This window comes from Fopius arisanus, unplaced genomic scaffold (genome assembly GCF_000806365.1).
Source record: "Fopius arisanus strain USDA-PBARC FA_bdor unplaced genomic scaffold, ASM80636v1 scaffold00090, whole genome shotgun sequence".
Taxonomy (NCBI): domain Eukaryota; kingdom Metazoa; phylum Arthropoda; class Insecta; order Hymenoptera; family Braconidae; genus Fopius; species Fopius arisanus.
The window spans coordinates 2220-23004 of NW_011887829.1; the positions used below are offsets into that span (position 1 = coordinate 2220).

General features: G+C 38.2%; 3 protein-coding genes and 2 long non-coding RNA genes across 15 annotated transcripts in view; 2 read left to right on the plus strand and 3 right to left on the minus strand.

Moving 5' to 3' along the window:
- Window positions 1-3143, minus strand: part of LOC105270559 (PHD finger protein 14) — a 4749-nt gene extending 1606 nt beyond the window's left edge. The window contains exons 1-4 of the mRNA XM_011311588.1: window positions 2987-3143; window positions 2724-2888; window positions 419-2604; window positions 1-290 (exon numbers count right to left, since the gene is read on the minus strand). Coding sequence (XP_011309890.1) covers window positions 1-290; window positions 419-2604; window positions 2724-2888; window positions 2987-2999 — 2654 coding nt within the window. The 5' untranslated portion in view covers window positions 3000-3143. The remainder of the gene's footprint in view (window positions 291-418; window positions 2605-2723; window positions 2889-2986) is intronic.
- Window positions 3144-4583: 1440 nt separating this feature from the next.
- pnut (septin 7-like protein pnut) lies at window positions 4584-17900 on the plus strand. 9 transcript variants are annotated; one of them, XM_011311497.1, is made up of 11 exons: window positions 4584-4943; window positions 5632-5633; window positions 9999-10392; window positions 10754-10961; window positions 11032-11284; window positions 11381-11570; window positions 11761-11926; window positions 12207-12248; window positions 12728-12863; window positions 13121-13284; window positions 13843-14311. In XM_011311497.1, the coding sequence occupies exons 1-11, from the start codon at window positions 4931-4933 to the stop codon at window positions 13997-13999; spliced, it is 1725 nt and encodes a 574-aa protein (XP_011309799.1). In that variant the 5' UTR covers window positions 4584-4930; the 3' UTR covers window positions 14000-14311. The 9 variants fall into 9 exon arrangements, with proteins under 9 accessions (XP_011309799.1, XP_011309802.1, XP_011309800.1 ...); XM_011311498.1 differs by lacking the exon at window positions 4584-4943 and adding an exon at window positions 4974-5320; XM_011311500.1 differs by lacking the exon at window positions 5632-5633.
- On the minus strand, window positions 14459-16101 carry LOC105270505 (uncharacterized). The gene is made up of 3 exons (XR_892547.1): window positions 16016-16101; window positions 15212-15325; window positions 14459-14538 (listed from the first exon to the last, which is right to left on the minus strand). It is a non-coding gene; the product is annotated as an uncharacterized lncRNA (long non-coding RNA).
- Window positions 16844-18558, minus strand: LOC105270504 (uncharacterized). The gene is made up of 3 exons (XR_892546.1): window positions 18467-18558; window positions 18165-18411; window positions 16844-17852 (listed from the first exon to the last, which is right to left on the minus strand). It is a non-coding gene; the product is annotated as an uncharacterized lncRNA (long non-coding RNA).
- Hmgs (hydroxymethylglutaryl-CoA synthase) lies at window positions 18210-20784 on the plus strand. 3 transcript variants are annotated; one of them, XM_011311489.1, is made up of 3 exons: window positions 18334-18423; window positions 18502-18577; window positions 18885-20784. In XM_011311489.1, exon 3 carries the CDS (start codon window positions 19014-19016, stop codon window positions 20379-20381), a length of 1368 nt encoding a protein of 455 aa, XP_011309791.1. In that variant the 5' UTR covers window positions 18334-18423; window positions 18502-18577; window positions 18885-19013; the 3' UTR covers window positions 20382-20784. The 3 variants fall into 3 exon arrangements, with proteins under 3 accessions (XP_011309790.1, XP_011309791.1, XP_011309792.1); XM_011311488.1 differs by having other exon boundaries at window positions 18210-18577; XM_011311490.1 differs by lacking the exon at window positions 18502-18577 and having other exon boundaries at window positions 18335-18423.
- Window position 20785: the final 1 nt, after the last annotated feature.

Below are 20785 nucleotides of genomic sequence, written 5' to 3' on the forward strand. Positions count from 1 at the left end.
GGTGGTGGTGGTGGTGGGGGTGGTGGTGGTGATGATGCTGCCGCTGCTGCTACCGCTGCTGCTGCTGCTGCTGCTGCTGCTGCTGCTGCTGCTGCTGCTGCTGCTGCTGCTGGCAATGGTAATGGTAATGTCGGTGACGATGGTGATACTACTCCTGGTGATAATGCAGCTCGAGTTGGGAAAACATGAATGGATGGAGGGTCCATTTCAGTGCTTGTGGACGTAGCAACAAACATCTGGGGGCTTGACTCAGAGAATTTTTCACCGTCCGGGCGTGGAATAGGCTTTATCTGTACATAAAATAATTACTTTTCTATCAACCAACCAATACCGCATTGTTTTTTTTTTCATCTCGATATCAAAATTTACAGTATAATATAGTAAGTAACGAACTTGAAGTAATTATTTGATATATAACCTTAATGGTGATTCTGCGATGGATCTCGGGTTGTCCCTGATTGTCAGGATTCTCGATGTCAACGCTCTTCCTTTTGTGTTTACGTTTTCGCTGTTTGATCCCAGTAATTGGATCTGGAGTATATCGTTTGTGCTTCTCCCTCCTCCTCTTCTTGCCGCTTCTTTGAGAAACGGGCGCCTCAGTGCCGTCTGCACAAGCTACCATGTACTGGGGAGAACCTTCCCTCGGAGCTATCCGAACATTGTCAGGAATTGGTAGAGACACATAAGGTGATTGGTCAATTTGCATGGGCTCAGAGACAAGGGCCTGTGGTATCATCGGTTTAATGGTTACTTTGGGGGGAGGTGTGTCCATTGGCGTAGAATTAACACTTGAGCTAGAATGAATAGTGGAAGTAGCCGATGTGGAGGGAATCGATGACATTTGAATCTCTCGTGGTGAAGTTGAGACGACATTTGCCTCGTCTTTGCAGTGTCGAAGTTTACGAGGAGCTGATGTGTCCACCCGCTCAACGTCGGATCCCGAAGATTCTTTATCACATTCTGAGCATTGCCACCCCATGAGTTTCGTCTTCTTGGGCATTCGTGACAGCGGTGGACTAAGGCAGGACAGATGATAATGCAGATGGCACGTATCACACTTAGCGAGAAGATGTTGATTAGTAGATCTCCTGCATATTCCACACTGATGACGTAGTGTCAGTTCAGGTTTTTGAATGTGCTGCTCCTGGGCCTGACTGCTAAGAACTCGACCCTCCCGAGCCCCTTCAGTGCCCTTAGTCACCGGCAAAGGGAAACCCACTCCCATTTTTAAAGCTGCAGCTGTTGGAACCCCGAGTCCAGCACCTAAAGTAGGTGGAATCCTGGGTTTAACAATATCTCCAATGAGTGGCAAAGGCTTAACGTAACCACTAGCCCTCAGCATCTGGTGATAAAGCTCAATTTTCTCTTTGAGTGTAACATTGACCCTAATCTGTTCTTCATTATCTTTCATCACCTCGTCGTACTTTCTATCAAGCCTCTGTTGCTCATTCAGCAGCTGTGAATTAATATCCAGCAACTGCTGAAGTTTTCTCTTCATGGTGGTGACGCGGATATTACGATCGAGATAATAACCAATAAATTCAACACTGAAGGCCGGTGGTATGTGCCATTTCTTTCTGACGTCCACTAGAGCGACAAGCTGTGCCTCCTGGGCCTCAAGAGCCGCAGTGTCAATGCCCATGAGCCCAGCCTTCTTGGCTAGTTGACGATAAGCTGAGGCTGATGTTGTCAGCAACCTTGGCATTTTTTGAGTGGGCACCCAGGGCGAGGGTTTGCCCGCCTTATTAGCGAGATACCTATGACGATGCTTTGCGAGCTTCCTCTGGATCCTCCTCTGCTCCTCGGTATCGAGATGATCAGCCTGTTTTAGTAGCTGCTGTCTGTAATCAGACCTTAACCTCAGTGCAAGCCAATTTCTCCTCCTCCTACGAACTAGGCTCTTGTCCGAGTGAAGTTTACAGTGAGCGTAGAATGGATCAGCCTGATCAACTTCCTCGCTGTGTGCTTCTGAGAGGAGTCCCTCTCGTTGAGCGCACGTTACGTGAAAGTAAGTGTGGCACATGCCAGCGTCACACTCGATACACACACCAGTCCTAGCGTAACGAGAGTCCTCGCAGAGAGAGCACGTTTTCGATCCCCACTTACTGTAAGCCATCTCGAAGAGAGTGACACTGGAGAGACGATCAACCTCCCCAAAGGCCACACCTGGAACATACAGTGCGCACACAAGGTGCACCCACTTTCCTACATCAGTCTCCTTAAAAATGCCTCCCTTGTTGGGACACAGCTCGCAGGAGGGATCCTCAACACCCGCTGAACACGCCTCGCAAAACCAGGGCGCCGACTGTCTCAACGAGTCCGTGCTTGAGAAGCTCTCCACATCTGAAACACCGTAGCAACCCTCATGGACAGTTACTCCGCAACCATCGCACTCCACTATTTCGTTTATGTCGTCGCTTCTGTCGCCTAGGCATCCGCAACAGATGAGCATCTTTGCGAGCTTGTCATCGAGCTGAAGAGATTTTTCTGACTGGTGGCGAGCCTGTTCTATCACGTCACCCAGCGTTGCCGATTTCGGTTTTGTCGAGATCAACGGCTCCGTTAGAGAATTCGATGAATCGTCTGAGTCTGGTTCCTCTTCATCTAGAAGCCACATATTTATAACTTTATCACTCTTTATTATTATTTACTGTTAAATTCAGTGCATGGATGAGTTTTAGGCAAAAAATTAAAATCATTTCGCTGAAAAATGCATTTCTCACCCTTGGCCGGATCATTTGAATCCACAGAATCATCATCAGACTCCTCACAGTGATCCTCAATCCTGAAATCACTATCATCTGAACTCTCCCCCAAGTCAAAATCAAGAAGAGACTGCTGAGCTGACTCCACTGGCTTCACGCGACGTTTCTTTGGATCACGTTCAACTGAAAAATAATTCAACTTCATGAAAACTACTGACTCTACACAGAGCTACATATCAGTGAGGTTAATGACTTTTCTGTTAATATTGAACAACACTCACGTGAATTGCTCATTTTATCAATGAGAACTTGAGCCCATTGTGTAATTAAAATTCATCAAATGCCCATTATTAATATGGGCTTAAGAAAATATCAACCAAATATTAAAAATTGAAAAAAGGGAGATTGATGTTAACGTCACGCTAGTGTATGTAGTGCGAAAACTTGACGTACTCAGGCAGATTCATGTGCATATGTGAACATTTCCACTAGCCAGTTCATTAATTTTTATTTCAACCCTGTACCCCAGCGCCTTAGTTAAGAAAAACAATTTTCCTCTTGGATTTATCAACTATTGCAATACGAAGCTATTAAATATTATTATCCTATACGTCAATTATTTTTTATTATTTAGAAATTGATCGTCTGAAAATAATACAAAAAAAATTATAAAAAAATCATTTCAAAAGGGAAAGCTGAAATCGTTTTCCATAAATATCTTACAATGTAAAGGAGATATGGGAATTTTCATTCGAGCTTTTTTGTAGCCAACGAAAGTTTAAGAAAATCCTTTATTTTTTAGCAACAGAAACAATATTTTCCAACATGATATAAGGTTACGAAGAAAACATGAAATATTCAGTGCCGGATCACGCTCAATTTTTAATATGAAAATTCTCCAAAACTTTACAACTCAAAGTTACAAAAAAAAAAAAAAAATAAATAAAAAAACACAGGAAAAGAATTAAAATTCCATGGATGGAAAACATTTCAACACTCATTCACCATTGAAGACTATTAATTTACATAAATACTTATGATTCATTCATTCAAAAAAATTTATTTCTCATCGTAAAGTAAAATGAAAATAAATGCCATTGTAAAAAAAAAGACATGAATATATTAAACAAATCTCAGGCGTTCGTTAAAATACAAGTTATGACCAATTAATGGAATAAAACTCACTCATGGTTTTGTACAAGAAGCCAACATCATCGTCCTGAGACATTTTGTGGCTATTCGAGGTGTCTGCACGCTATGCGAATAGAATTTGAAAAGGAAAAAGGAAACACAGATAATCATGAATGAATCTCAACAGATCAGCTTATAACTTCATGCCACTTGGCTTTGAAAATATTGTTTACAATTTTTGACAAATTGAGAAAATGCGAATCATATATATATATCCAGTGGAACTCTTACAGTGGGTTTTTGAAGGTGTGCTGGGCGCTCGCTAGAGGGCCGCGCAAAATACCACTAGAAATACATGAAATTTTTGGCGGGTGGGAGTAAAATGGGAAAAAAATTCAAAAAATCATCATTCCAATGATGCATTGTTTTGCAGGACCTATGAATTTACAACTGATTCATACAAAGAAAAATAAAAAAATTTAAAAAAATACGAAAACACGTATTTATATTGATTTGTTTCGGAATAATGCCAATCGGTAAGCATTACAGATTATTGTTTTTTTATTCTAAAAGCTGATATTTTCCTTGTGTCTGGAGAGAATATCTATGGGGAACCTATTTTCAAATTAGTTATCATATAGATACATATGATTAAAAAATAACTCAAAGAGTGAATGAGTGATGAATAATTTATTTTTTTTCTTACGAAGGGCAGACACTTCAGCATTGCATGTGGGCGCCCTCTTTCTTTTGGGGTGAAGTACTACTACGGTGGGGTCACTCAAACCCCCAGAACTGAGCCACTACTTTAGTCCATCCTCTTTGGATCCCCCGGTGGCCCCCAGTGGATGGTGGATATAAAAATTCACACAACATACATACATCCATATCGACCTTATTAGCATATACCATCCGATAGTTGTCATCCCCGATCCCAAAATCTGAATCCTCTCGATCTGGTTCTGTTTGCTGTGAATTGGTGTTCATTATACGTAAATCTCAAGTGTTCGTACATGCGGTTTTTCCTACCACAGATGTCCTCCCCAACTGGATAGTGATGTGTGACGAAGATTTATAAAGCAAGTGGATAAATTATGCAGAGAAGTGGTGAGTATTAAGAATTATTTACCATCGTTAAGGCTCGAGAGTTAGAACACACAGTTTATTTCAAGTGGCTAATGTCCATTTTGCAACGAAAACTTTTGCGTCGATAATCACTCAACCAGACATCCATGTCTGGCACCTAGGCTCAATACCGCACAGCCTAACCTCACGCTTTTCACTCTGAACGTTTAGGGATTACAGACAGAAATTATAAAGGGAATTTTTCAAAGGAGTTGGCAAAATTTTTTGTAACGAGCATTGATAGAATAATTTGAATGTTAAATTTAGGTTATCGGGTCGAGTACAAAACGCTTATATCAAGTGGCCATTGTTGTGGGATCATCGACTAATAGTTTGATGAATTGAAAACATTTGTCGAAGTAAAATAATTAGTTTTCATATTGAATACTTTTCATATTTTTTTATAGTGTATAAAAATTATCAAAGAAAAAAAATTATCCTCCCGCTACAGGCGATTAATTAATTTAACCAAATGTGGAGAATGTGTGCTAAACACACTTTATTATTATACACATAGTTTCTCAATTTTACGCCCTTGTATGATTTCATGTTTCCGGATGTTCCCCACTTGAACGGATGCTGCACAACTGCACACGAACACGAACACGAACACATTGTTCTACTGATACTGATATTTGTCATGTCTTTCCATCGTCATCCTCACCACCAGCGGTAAGTTGTGATAAGGGAAATGATTACACGAAAAAAGATGTTGGCCCAGTGACGGTTTATATGACACAGTCGTAACTTCACTCTCTCACCAATCAGTTTCAATATTTTACCTTTTCATATTAATTAATAATGGTCAATCCATTTTCCACTGTGATAAAATCAAAAAAGTGCCATATTGTATCCTCTGCCTACCTTATCTCCTTTAATATTGTTTCTTCTGCGCGATAATCACCTTAATAAGTCATTCGTTGATAAATAACGTAGTCGAGTGGTAAAAATAAATTTGATTGTGCAAGAAATGATAGACAGTAAATCCTTCTGAATGAACATGTTAATAAGTGTTGATGAATTATTATTTTTCATGTTTTATGAAAAATTCAATAGTAAACCATTCATTTTTGAGGTACCTCCCCATTGCCTTAGGGAAATGTATTTCTCTGTGATGCATTCTGCACTACCATTGACCGTTAGTCTCACACAGTATGCGTGACACATGTGAATGTATGCAACATCACACACAGCTCGATTTGAGAATCATTCCGGAATTCGATACGGGCAACGAACTTATAGAGTCAATAAAAATTCGCGTGTATTCACTCGTGTGTTACTTTCAAAAGGATAAGTGACCATATGTGATTATAGTGATAAGTCCGTAAACATTGAATTGATGAGACTAGTAGATATAAGTGTAGTGCGGAAAGAAGAAAAACAATAGGACAACCATGTCGGGTATAGATAAGCGAGGAAGACTAAATCCATCCGTTTTGGCAAAGTATGATTGTCATCGCGTTCTCGACCTTCAGGTAGAGTGAATTAATTAATAAAGAGATATATATCAATTGTTAAAGTTGCTTGTATCATTAGAATACTTTTCTTATGATTATCGAGATTGAATTTTTTTCCTTTTAAATAGACAATTATTATTTTTAATGTTGAATAATTAAAATAATAGAAAAAAAATAAAAGATCGAATGTAATTGTTAATATCTACAATGGCGTTTAAAAATATTTTTAAAAAAATTACGAGAAAGTGCCGTTTAAGACTGATAAACACTGAATTGATTCATTGGTATGCAAATAAGGTAGTAGGAAGTGTCCTGAACGTTCTGGTTGTCAATGTTTCCTTAATTGGCGACGCAGTGATTAGAGGATACGTTATGTGCTCTTTAATCTCAACTCGCATAAGCATTCTCTTAACATTTTAGGAAGGAAAATTTAATCACTGAGTTTGGACATCCCTCTACTGGGACATTCACCCTGTAAGCATTGATTCCCAGCCCCGTAAAAATGATTTAAAAAAAAAAAACCGATTGGTTGACCAATAACGAAAAGGCTAAATAGAGGATGTGTCAAATTTGGGGGAAAATGGAATGGCAACCGGTTCGACTAGCACTTGCCCTGTAGCAACATCACACGGAGCATATTTTCAATTCCACAACTCACTCTTTCTTTCTCCCTCTCCATTGTCAAATGATTTCTGCATCAACTACCACCTCCCAACCCTGTGCCCGCGCGCGCGTGTGCCCTTGTGCCCGCGTGTGTGTGTGCGTGTATATGTGTGTGTGTTTTCTCCATTTCCCCCCACTCGATGAGACATCTGCGTCAGGCGTGGTCGTTAGTCGTTAGTTGGTTGGTTGGTTGGTTGGTTGGTTGCTTGGTTGGTTGGTTGGTTGGTTGGATGGATGGATGGATGGTTGGTTGGTTGCTTGCTTGTTTGCTTGCTTGTTTGCTTGCTTGCTTTCTTGCTTGAAGAGGTCGAGTGTGCCGCGTTCGTATCGTTGCATCGGTGCCTCCTTGCTTCGTTGAAAGACTAGTTCGCCTACCATGTGATGGCTCAGGTCTTTTATATATTTTGAAAAAAAAAAACGCCCCTTACCGTGAAACAATGAGTCTAGTGCAAGATTTTGTGACTAATTTGACCGGTTCAACGTGAATGACGTGACGTGACGTGAATCATCCCATCGCCACAACACCCAACGTTAGATAGAAGTCACCCCTCGCTGTACTAACCAAAAACTTCGACCGTCGTTTCTTTTTATCCCTCAGTGATAAGTGTGGATAATTTGTGTATTATTTATGGAGGGTTTGCTAAGACTGCGAAGGGTTGCGAATTCGTTTTATCAGATATAACGCTCGTAGACTGGTGATGAGTGATTTTTCTTTGAAGGGGAGGTAGTTTTTCACGTACTTTCATTAGGATAAATCATTCTTTTTCACAGATGGGGAAAAAAGATATTTTTAATATAAGCTTCAATGAACCATTACAGTGTTTTCAATCTCAAGTTGATTATCAACTCATTCTGAATACATTGTAGAGAGATTATAAGGGAGAGTCGGGCAAATAGGAAATTGATTGATTTTTATTAAATGTTGAAGGTTCAAACAGACTGATTGAATTGCTTGATATACCTGTCTAAAATTTTTGACCATTAAAAAGGTGTTGTTTCATTTGGGCCCAATCGTGACTATTTAATTGTAAGATCAGTTTAAAGGGTGGATGTCATTAGGATAAATCGTCAGTCCCGGCTTACAAATGGACCATTTAATGTTAATATTCTACTGCCAAAACTTTCTGTCATCAATTGGAGAAATGATGTAAGAACGTCATCCAGATGTGAATCACTGCCGATGGACCACTAAAGTGTAAAGATCATATAATAATACAAACACTAGCTGAAGATAGAAAAGAGAGAAAGACACCGGTAAAATATTGAAAAGTGGAAGTGAGCTATAAAACATGTCAACGGAGAATCACAACGGTGCGGCCCATACTAACGGCGGAATAAAATCACCCACTGGTGTCGCATCAACAATTCCGTCAACCACATCATCATCATTATCATCATCATCATCATCATCATCATTATTATCATCTTCTTCATCATCAACGAGAACTCTGCCTAACAATGCGTCCTTCTTGTACTCAAGCAATTCATCGATAAATCGCGATAAACCAAGACAAGTGCCACCACCGACTTTGCCCAAATACACGTCAAGTTTTAACACTGGAACTAATGGCAATGCCGAAAGATTAACAAGAGATCGGGAAATTGGGGGTAGCTATAGACTTGCTAGTCTGGACAGGCTCGCGCTCAGGCATAGGATACTCGATGGTGGAGAGAAACAAAATGGGGATACTGGAAATTCGGTAAGGAAATTTGCCAAATCATGTTGCCACCTGGATATAATTGCTACAACATTCATCTTTATTATTGTATTGGATTGAAGCACCTATCGAAAATTTGATGAAATCATATTGAATGAAATTGATTGTAATTTCATATGGGTAGATCCTGGTGGATTGGTGAAAAGACTGGGTTGAGAATCACTAGGAGAGCATATGGCCAACGGGGGGCTCTGCGGGGGCGAGTTCACCCCTACCAAATTTCCTCCACTTGCCATCATATTTTTTTCTCGGGTTGTTGGCTATCCAAGTATCTTGCATACTTTCATTTAAACTATTTTATCCTTAAAAAATTTCAATAATTTTCGAAGGGCACATTATTTAAAATACAGAGAATTCGATGAGGTGTAGAGAAAGATTTGGATATTGAAAAAATTCGCAGGAAAATGGAAATTTTTCTACGCAATCCCTGTTGAATGACCTTTGATGAACTCTTGCGAAATTTCAGTGCATAAAGTGCAGAGGCATGGCTTGTATCTTCTCTTTTATTCTCCTCTTTTTCTTCCCTTCTACTACATAAAAGGTGCTTTACGCTCGGTGGTGACGCTTTCATGTTATACAGAATCATCGGATGACACTATTTTGTATTAAAAAATTCTCAACAAAATGTCCATCCACTCACGTAACATTCAGGGATATGTGCTATGTCCAGTGCTAATGCTGAAACACTCAAGATATAAAGTAAATTTATGGCCTTAGCGGGATGTATCGTTGAAATTGTCGAGGGTACTAGGTACAAAATTAGAAACATATCTGTGAGAGGGTATCCATCAAGGATATACCGCGGACTGTAATTCAAGAGCTTACAATGCTTTGCCTCAAGGTCTCTGTAATCAGATTGCATGCGATTTTCAATGTAATGAAACTACTGTTGAAATTTAATCATGGAAACTTGGTGGTTTTATCTTCATGAGTAAGCTCATGAAAGCTCAAGTGAAGTCTCAAAAATTTATCTCGAGTTATCAAAATTTTCAATGTTCTCGAGAAACTATCCATCAGTTGACTTGAAGGAGTTAAGAGTGCAATTTAGGTCGGTAATACACAACGCCATTGATTTTCCGGACATTGCTGTTCATGAGGGCTATGTGTCTAATAATTGGAGGATACTTAGATTATTTCTTAAACCTAAATCACTGCTAACATTAATAATTAACACAAATTCTCCGGCTTGTCTATTGCAGATGCAAACAAAGCGAGAGCTGTTCTTCAAGTCGGAAACAGGCGTACTGACAACATCTCCATCTGTGCCATCAGTACCTCCACCTCAACCACCAGCAACTGGGATAGCAACATCGACAACAGTATCCCCAGCAACTGTTCCCCCAACAGCTCCCATAAAATCACGATTACCCCCGGCTAATGTTACCTTGAATCAGACAGATGCCTCTGAGGACAGCAACAAACGAGAATCCAGATATGATAGCAACAAAGAGGGTAGTGTACAATTGCATCAACGACCAGCAATACCTACCAAGCCTAAAGAACTTGACGGTTATGTTGGTTTTGCCAATTTGCCAAATCAAGTTTATAGGAAGGCCGTCAAGAAAGGATTCGATTTTACGCTGATGGTTGTTGGTCAGTTGCACCTATAATCTATCCGTATAATTCAAATATAATTCAACTAAAAATTCTAATGTTACTAATTGTCATCTGCCAACCCATGTAGTTTCCCATGTATTTTTTTTGCTTATATAATGTACAAAAGTGGACGACAATGAAAAATCATGGAGCTCCATTTACCGAGGTCTAAAATTAGCAAGCGATACCCTCTTGAGATGTGCTTATGGTTGTGTCCCGTAAATAGACAAGTTCAAGTGCTTGCATTTGGTGACCACATGTTTGGCATTAAAATTCTTTCATCGTTGCTCGTTTTGTGATTTGATGCAACGCTTGAAGTACCTGTAATATATTTTTTTCATTTTGTTTTGTTTTGCAGGGGAATCGGGTTTGGGAAAATCCACACTTATCAATTCTATGTTCCTGGCTGATATATACAGCGCGGAGTACCCTGGACCCAGTCTGAGAGTTAAGAAAACGGTCGCTGTTGAAACGACCAAAGTCATTTTAAAGGAGAATGGAGTCAATCTTACTTTGACTATTGTTGATACACCTGGATTTGGCGATGCTGTGGACAACAGCAATTGGTAAATAGAAATATAACCATAATTCTCCATAGACTAAAAATAAAAATAATGATTATCTTGATGATTTTAGTTGGGTGCCAGTAATTGAATACATAGAATCAAAGTACGAGGAATTCTTGAATGCAGAATCACGAGTAGTGAGACGACAAATACCAGACAGTCGAGTACATTGTTGCTTGTACTTTGTTTCACCCACTGGTCATGGTTTAAAACCACTCGACGTTGAATTTATGCAGCGGTTGCACGACAAAGTTAATATTATACCAGTCATAGCCAAAGCTGACACCATGACTCCAGACGAGTGTGGGCACTTTAAGAAACAAGTGAGTCACAATGATATTTTCCTCTTTGCCAAACAATTTTTTATTATTATTTTAATGTGATTGATTGTTTTTATTGCATAACTCATAATTCCCTAGATACTCAACGAGATAGCCCAGCATAAAATAAAAATATATGAGTTTCCTGAGATCGAGGAGGAGGAGGAGAACAAGCTGCACAAAGTGCTGAGGGACAGAGTACCATTTGCCGTTGTTGGGGCGAATACAGTTGTGGAACATGATGGGAAGAAGGTTCGGGGAAGGAAGTATCCTTGGGGCGTTGCTGAAGGTAGGCGTCTTGTGTGTCTGCTCATTCAATATCACGGATTGTAGTTGGCAAACGAAGAACAATTACTTGTCTAAATGAAATTATCATTGGACTATATTTTAATTTTAATTTAAGTTTATTTTATTTATATTTATTGCCTTTATTTTCAAATATGTTTTCTTTCTCTGAGAAATTTATTATGATGTTATAGTGGAAAATTTGGAGCACTGTGATTTCATAGCACTGAGAAATATGGTAATACGGACTCATCTGCAGGACTTGAAGGAAGTAACGAATAACGTACATTATGAAAATTTCCGATGTCGCACACTCGCGGGACTTGGTGTTGATGGCAAACCCACGAGAATTTCAAACAAGTAAGTTATTTTTCCTTGGTCCTGTTCGCTATTATACGATGAAGATTTTCCATAAAATGAAAATGGTATGAATAAAAAAGCGTGAGAGTACATGAAATAGCCGACTAAACTTGGGGACAAGCTTGTGCATGCAAACTTAACAACAAACAATTAAAAGAAAAACAGAACGACTACAGATTAAAAAGAATTGCAGCAACAACTAGTCTTAGAGAATGGAATTCTGTCTAGTAATGACCAATTCTCATAACAAACATTTTAACTGTTTATTTCTTTCGGTTAGTTTATGCCCACCAGGAGTGATGAACAGTTTCATGACAGTTTGGTAAGTTGTATATTTTCCGTGGCGGCGAATTATGTATCTCCTGTTTTGTGTGCACAAGTCTTATCAATATTGTTAGATTAAAATTTCCATTCAAGTCGTAATTTCTCCCATTGCTCGATGTTAATAATTGCAAAATTTCTGATTCTATCTGACGGCCCCTAGTAGCATTGAAAAAGAAAGCACCGAGATAAGCGTCAATATGAAATATCTGCTGTAATTTATTAAAACTTGTTAATTCTCATAACCATCACGTATTTGGAAAAAAATTAGTTGTGAAGTGGAAGATCGTCATGAATTGAGTTTTATTTTTCCCAGGTTGTAAAGATTTTTTCAACATTCACGTCATCTCTTGTATTTATTAATTGCTACCTTATCCTATTTCACATAAGAGTCCCTTAATTTGTAACGTTCTACCACCTCACATTCAAAATTTTCAATTGAATTTTCCCACATCTCGAAGATTTAATATTTTATTTCAGGAATCCACTGGCACAACTGGAAGAGGAAAAGCGTGAACACGACAACAAAATGAAAAAAATGGAGACAGAGATGGAGCAGGTGTTTGAGATGAAAGTCCGTGAGAAGAAGCAGAAACTTAAAGATTCAGAGGCAGACGTGAGTACTTGATTGTAAAATTTTTTTCTTCCACGGTATCCAACAGAAAAATAAACAATGATATATTGCATTTCTCAAACAATTTGGAGTACCAATGAAAAATTTATACATCAGCTAAATGGCAAAAGAACTGTGTCAAATATCCACAGAGTGTATGTGAACTAGACGGAATTGTCTCTCTGTGAAATAAACGTGAAAATTACAAAAAATTTGGCTATGAAATATTTTATATCTGTTCGATAAATTTACGGTTGTAGTTACAGAGAAGACATGCACAGATGCGTGCTTCCCTGGAGCAGCAGTTGAGAGAACTCGAAGAAAAGAGGCGAGCATTCGAAGCTGAAAAACAAGTCTGGGAGCAGCAAACCGGCCACAGTATTGATGAATTACGCAGACGTAGCTTGGAAGCTAACTCTAAAGAGTGAGTACATACCATTATAATTGAAATAGTGCCATGATCATCCCATCTTTACATTTTGGGTTCTGTCCGAACAAGAGTGTGTTCTGTTGTGCCCTGTGAATTTCATTATTTGATTTCAATGAGAAGCTTCGTGTTATCTTTAATCTCTTTATCATCTCAATCATTTGGATTATTATTAATGAACAACTATTGAGATAACTAATAGGCGTTCAGTGTCTCTATTGTGAATTTTCAATGCATGCGACAGTGTATGTTCTTTTGCGGGTTTGATGGTTCGGGTGTCTTTGGCGTGGAGAGAGGAGACCTACTATTCTAAGAGCACTCGAAACTCCTTAAACTCATTATTAATGCAAACCCTTCTTAACCACCGTTACCCAGTCCATCTTCAAGAAATATATTGCGTCTAATTATAGTGTTAAATCCTACATTCGCTGGCCAATAGTCAGTTAGTGAGTAGTACCCAACAAATGATTACGATCACAGACTTAAAAAAATTGATGTTCTGCTTACTATGTATGTTTGCTTTGTATACGAATACCGCGGTGTCCATTTATCCAGGACTTGCTCGATGTCCTCCGAGGGATCCGGCGGTGGAGGGGGTACATTGAAGGGATCACGCGGCTTTGGGAGTCTCCTTCGTCGTCACGCCAGTTTCAAATCACCACAAGACAACCCCCCACAGATACAACTTGTCATACAACATCCCGATCATTAATTCAATCATCTGTTGTAATCTCATGTTAGATTTAGTACGAAAAAGGGTATATAACTTTTGAGCTAACATTATTCAAGCATTGAAGGTGTTTAATTATTTGAAAAAAGATAAAAAAAAATGGCGCAATCATACACTGAAATTAACTCATTTTTTAAAAACATTTTTCGCCATTGGGTGAGTAGAAAAACACATGTGATACGTAAGAAGGCAAACACTGGAGTTAGAAGTAGTTGAGATTTTTCAATAATTCCAGGCATTAATCATAATTATGAAACAGTATTCATTTTCATAACAGTATAATTCGTATGAATTTCTTGAGAAAATTTAAAGAGATGGTATTTTTTTTTTTTTTTCACAAAAAAAAATAAGTACAACATTTTTGGAAAGTAAATGTAAGTTGATTTGATTTTTTTATGTTTCAGAATGAAAATCAAATCATTTCCTTGAATCATTCATTCCGAAGATATTAAAGTCTTAACAAGCTCTGCTTAATTATCTTCTTTATGTCTCCTAATTTTATTCATTATAGCCGCGAACACCTGTAACAAGTCCAAAAAGAAGGTGAATTGAGAAATTGAAATTGGAGAAAAATATTTTTGACATTTTTTTTTATGTCGGTCGATAATCGAATCACTAAGCCGTTAAGGTGCGACTTATTTGGCATCATTTATATCACTAACATGACTCAAAACAGTTGCATTTAATTAGGGTGTGAATATACCGATGAATTGGGGAAGAGATGGAGATTAATTATAAATTTTATTTGCTCGATTCTGACACAAATATTTGGAAATCTGAAAAAAATCATAAAATATTCTAAGGATTCTGTTTTGTAGAGTGCAACAAGAGATACAAAAATTTTTCTATAAAAAAAAATCTCCATCTCTCTTGGATTCGGAGATGCCGCTTCACCACCAAATTAATTGGCAATTGAATACTAATTTTAGCTTTTGGATCAATTAAAACGTAACAATTGCATTCATTTGTAAACTCCTCAAGCTGTCGAATAAATGAGCACTTCAATGATAATGGTGTAATCATCAACGATGATTGATAACTCCAGTTGAATTTTCAGACAGCTTGATAGAGTATTCATAAAATTGAATCATGCTAGCTCTTTATAGTCGAATAATTCGATAAAAATTGTATTGTCATACTCATTTTATAAACTTGCAAATAAACGTAATGCTTTCTTACAAATTGTTCACTAACCAAAATTTGCCTTAGGACGAAAGATCAAGTGACCACGTATAATTAAATTCGGCTAGTAGAATGACGGGTTGAAAATAATCTCATGTTCTCATATTCTGCCCAAAATCTTGAAATCTACCAAAGAAAATGGAATTTATCCAATTAATATTTTGCTGCTCTTCCTTCGCACTATAAAAAAGAGTCAGTCATACATCATTCTCTATCTTTCCTTGAAAAAAAAATGCATTTCCCCACTTTATTTTTGACATCTCCAGTTAGACAAAAATGAATCTAGTTATTTTTTTCAATTTCCTATACATTTTCTGAGGCTTTTTTTATCGATATTATGGAATTTGTACCGTCCTTTGCGCCTCAACTCCCTAAATTATGCATTCTCAATTGTTAATTATGCATTGCTATTCGTATTTATTGCGTTAATGAATTGCCATTTCTCATTAAGAATATCGATTTTTGGGTTTAGTCATTGCAGCATGAGAATTTCCAAATTGAATTGTAATTCAAAAATATGAATACGGAGATTGTTATGCAGGGGAAGTCGACGTCACTTCAGAGGTGAAATGGGGAAAAATTTTTCCTTGGTGTGGATTACCACCGGAGTCGGAGACCTTTCTTTATCAGCCAATTTAAGCATCTCCATAAGTAATTTTCTTATACATTGGGGGGCTGAACTGACTCAATTTGTAGACACGCGGGAAATTCGAGAATGAAACAAATGAAACGAAAATTTAGTGAATTGAATTGTGGGAGTTTTGTGTTACAATTATCTATTTCACCACTGAATTACGAAAATAAATTTCTAATTACCTCCCCGCCGGCCCCTTAATTTTAAAAAATCCAATTTTCTCCTTCCAGGACAGTCGATGGCAAGGATAAAAAGAATAAGAAAAAGGGACTCTTCTAAATCACCGTGAGGAAATGAAAAAATAATTGAAGAGAAGACTCTCACCGCAACCGCTGTTCTCCTAGAACGATTCATTAATAATAAGTATCTACAGCATAACGAATGAAGGCAAAAGAAAACAAAAAGAAAAAAAAAACGTAATCATTGAGTGTAAAAAACAATTTGATATAATAATTTTTAAATGATTTTTGTACATGACGACTTACCTTTAGAGAGAAGAAAATAGTTTAACATTATCATTTTTATTCTGTCGAACAGGGAGTTGACGATGAGGAGAGAAACAAAGAGAGAAAAATAGTAATAAAATTAACAAGCAATCACATTAATTAATTCTCATGGAATGCATCAGACATTATATTGAGTTATTGTCCATATGTTTATTACTTTCCCTCAATTCATAATCTTCTTCCAATAATGAGCCATTGATTAATTATGATGGAGCAGTGACTATTTTATTTATATTAATTGTACATGTGAATGTAAGAATGGATTACTGCTAGTATCATATTATCGTGTTTTGGTAATTTTTTTAGTATGAGATCACTGAGGCAGACGTGTGCTTAAAATTTATTCCTTGAAATTTTGCAACAATCAGCAAAATTAAATGAACTTTTGAGAAACATTTTTTCGTGATAGCTTCTCCCGACATCGATTCAATTTACAATGACAAACAAAAAAGTTACTTCGAGGCACTTTGAAAAAAAAAAGTGAAACTCGGCAAAATGCAATAATTTTTTTTTTTTTTACCAAATTACACGGCGTAGAGAGAAAAAAAAAATAAGAAATTATGTTATGAAGAGACAGACAACACTGGCACAGTATTCAACACGTCTTTATTACCCAATAATTTCCGCAAAATTAGACAATTATAATGTTCCTTAGCGCTTGAATGAGTCGTCCATACATAATTATAATCAAACTCGTAGCTATAAAGTACAAAGCAGAAAACAATGGACGAACTAAAAAATCACTAACAAGTTATGTAAATTCGTTGAATTGCTCTGCGAAATGTTTAACACCAACGCAAGGAAGAATTTCCTAGAAAAACGCATATGGAGGAATTTAATAGAATAAAATTCGTAATTTTCACCAAAGGATTTTATTAAATTTCTATTGAAACTCTACTTTATAATTGAAAAAGCTCAGGTGAAAAAAGAAAAAAAAAAACAAAGAAAAGTCAAGGCAAAGAATTCCTCTAGACGAGTCCAGAGTCTATCGGTTTTTAATGCAATATTGGTGAAAAAAATTCTGTTAAATAAACTCAATTTATAAGAAATCTCAATTCTTCAAGAGAATTGGCAAATAGGTTAAAAATAATAGAACTATTACAGAAATTATATAAACTGTTTGCAGCAGATGCCATAATTTTTTCTATAAAATTCACTCAATAAGTGAGAAAAAGGTGTGTCACAAGGATGTTCAACAGGTCCTGAATTAGTATTATATGATAATGATAAAAGAGCAATTGAATACTGAAGTTTTGTATGAATGAAGGAATACATTGTCAAAAAAGGACTCAAATATCTATTTCGTTATTTTTTAATTTTCAAAAACTTTTTGACTCACCATATTTGTATTGGTTTCCTGGAGACAATTATTCCTAGATTATATTTTGCCGTGCCAGAATAAATAAACGCTGCCGCCAATTCTTAATGAATAGTAGATGTATTAAGTGTAATGATGTCCCGATGCGGTAAATTAGAAGAGAATTCTCGTAATAATGTAATCAATTGATCAAGTCTATAAAAACGTAAAATACAAATATTACAATTCATTTTTCCTCTGCAATTATGGTCTTATTTTTATTTTTTATTCCTTTGGAATAATTTTGAAGAGTGGAAAAATTAGGATGGGATCTGTACGTATGACGTACACTTGTGGCACAATGACCTACTTAAGTCCGCCACGTGTTCCATTTGAAATTCTTGTTATTCATTGTATTTTCGATTGGCACCTAATGCCGATAACGCTTTTATTGGAAATACTATCTTCCATAACAAAGCCAAAATACCGAACAAACATAGAATTATTGAGCTGTTGAATTTCACCCACCCCCACTTGATCTCACTGTTGATGAGGTGCTAGTGGCTATGTGTTGAGAGGGTCGAGAGTGCAACTTGTAGCTCTGTGTATGTATGTACATGCATAATACTTAATAGGAGCTCTGGCGGTATTCACGAGTCTCACGGCTTTCACGGCTCTAGGGCTCCCGAGTCCCGGTAGTTCTGCCAGTCCCGACAGTCTCGACAGTCCCAGCAGCCGAAAATCCTGGCCGACAGCCCCGGCCAGAGGTCAGTCCCTATTACACATGGTTAGTTATATTGCTTCGACAAGTCAAGTTGGTCAAATTTTACCACAGTCATTCTCCTATCTATTCTCCACCCAGCAGTTAACAACAAACGAAACCAAACTATACCGCCAACTGCTATTCAACAATAGGTATTCCAAGTCGACGTGAAAAAGAGGTGAGTAACACTGGATAACCTAGTGACCGTGATTTTCACCTGACACGAGCTTTCACTTCTAACCTAAATACCCACGAGTGAGAAAGTTATTCCACAGATTGAAGAAGGGATAGTCACTCCTCATAAAATCTGTATCAATTGTCAATTTCTCATTATTCCAATTACATCAATTATCCCTTGATGAATTATCATTAACGATATTAGAACTTCCTTATTAAAATAGGTGATGTCAAGACAAATTTTCAGTAGTGAGGAATGTTTTTTTTTTTTTTTTAAAGTTTTCCTCGCAATTCCATAATTGTTGCAGAATTTAATGGAAAAATCCTCGCTGAGGGTGTGCGATATGGATCAGCCCGAATAGAGCAACAGAGAGGGTAAAAAAGATATCGAGTACGGTGAAATATCAGGGTAGAAATCGAATCGAGGTGGAGGAAAAATGTGGCCAAAGAATGTTGGTATAATTGCCCTAGAGTTGTACTTCCCGTCGCAGTACGTGGAGCAGAGCTCCCTAGAGAGGTTCGACGGGGTATCCCCGGGTAAATACACAATTGGCCTCGGTCAGTCGAGAATGGGCTTCTGTAACGATCGGGAGGACGTAAACTCTCTGTGTCTGACAGTCACCCATCGCCTCCTGGAGCATTACAACCTCCATCCGAAAGAGATTGGTCATTTGGAAGTGGGTACTGAGACAATCCTCGACAAGTCCAAGTCCGTAAAGTCTATTCTAATGCAACTATTCGAACCGGCGGGAGTTACCGACGTCGAGGGTGTCGACACAAGTAATGCCTGCTACGGGGGAACAGCTGCCCTTTTTAACGCCATATCGTGGGTAGAGAGCAGCGCTTGGGACGGTAGATTAGCACTCGTGGTAGCCGCTGACAATGCTGTATACGCCAAAGGGTCCGCAAGACCGACCGGTGGTGCTGGTGCTATCGCCATCCTCATCGGTCCTGACGCTCCACTCGTCTTCGATCGTGGCCTCAGGACCTCCTACATGCGACACGCCTATGACTTTTACAAGCCCGATCTCCGCTCTGAGTATCCCGTCGTTGATGGCAAACTCTCAATTCAGTGCTACCTCAGTGCACTCGATCACTGTTACCAAAATTATTGCCACAAGTACCACACAAAAATTGGCCTCCAGGTGACCCTCAACGACTTTGACGCCGTCATCTTTCACTCTCCCTATTGCAAACTCGTTCAGAAGAGCTTTGCCAGGCTGGCCTTCATGGATTTTCTTCGACTGAGAAGAGAGGAGGTTGCAGATAAGCTGCCAGCCCTCGTGAAATTGCACAGTCTTTGCCCCGAGGAGACGTACTTTGATCGTCACGTCGAAAAGACTTTCATGGAGAGAAGCCTAAGAGACTTCGAGGAGAAAACCAAGCCCAGTTTATTCATAGCTAATTTAGTTGGCAACATGTACACACCAAGTGTTTACTCTGGACTGGTCTCATTGCTGATCAGCAAGGGGCCGGAGGAGCTCGCGGGGATGCGGGTAGCAGTGTTCTCCTATGGCTCCGGTCTTGCCTCCAGTATGTACTCCATCAGTATCAGAAAGGACGCCCAGGAGGGGCTTATGAGGATCCTTCAAGGCCTCAGTGGTGTCAGAGGTGAGCTCGAGGGCAGACGGTGTGTTGAACCTGAAGAGTACACCAGAATCCTGGAACTCAGGGAGAAAAATTGTCACACTGTGCCCTATCAACCAGAGGGAAGCATTGATGGAATGTTCCCTGGCAGCTACTACTTGGTTGGGGTTGACGACATGCACAGAAGAACCTATCAGAGAGTACCGTTTGACCAATGATCTCCATCTCTCATATTGTCTCACGAAAACTTTTATATAATTTATTTATAGTTGACAATATTAGCAATATGGCAATTAGAAAATCAAATTTATCCAATGAATCCAATGACATGAAACATTTATATTTGACTTGTCGTTTGTTTAATATATATACAGCGATACAGCGATGTGCCTTCTACGTGGGTGTGAATGCATCCGACAATAGTAGAAATTCTGTAGTGCTCGAGTAACTGCCGACGAGAGTGACAGAGTATTTTCATGTTTAGAATTTGTTTTATATCAATTAATAAGAGCTATCGGAGGTTAAGGGATTTTGTAAGATAATTCTCACTACTCAAGTATTCATTTGTTTTATTCAATCACCCGCAGTATGTTCAATAAATTTTCTCTAATATATACTGTTC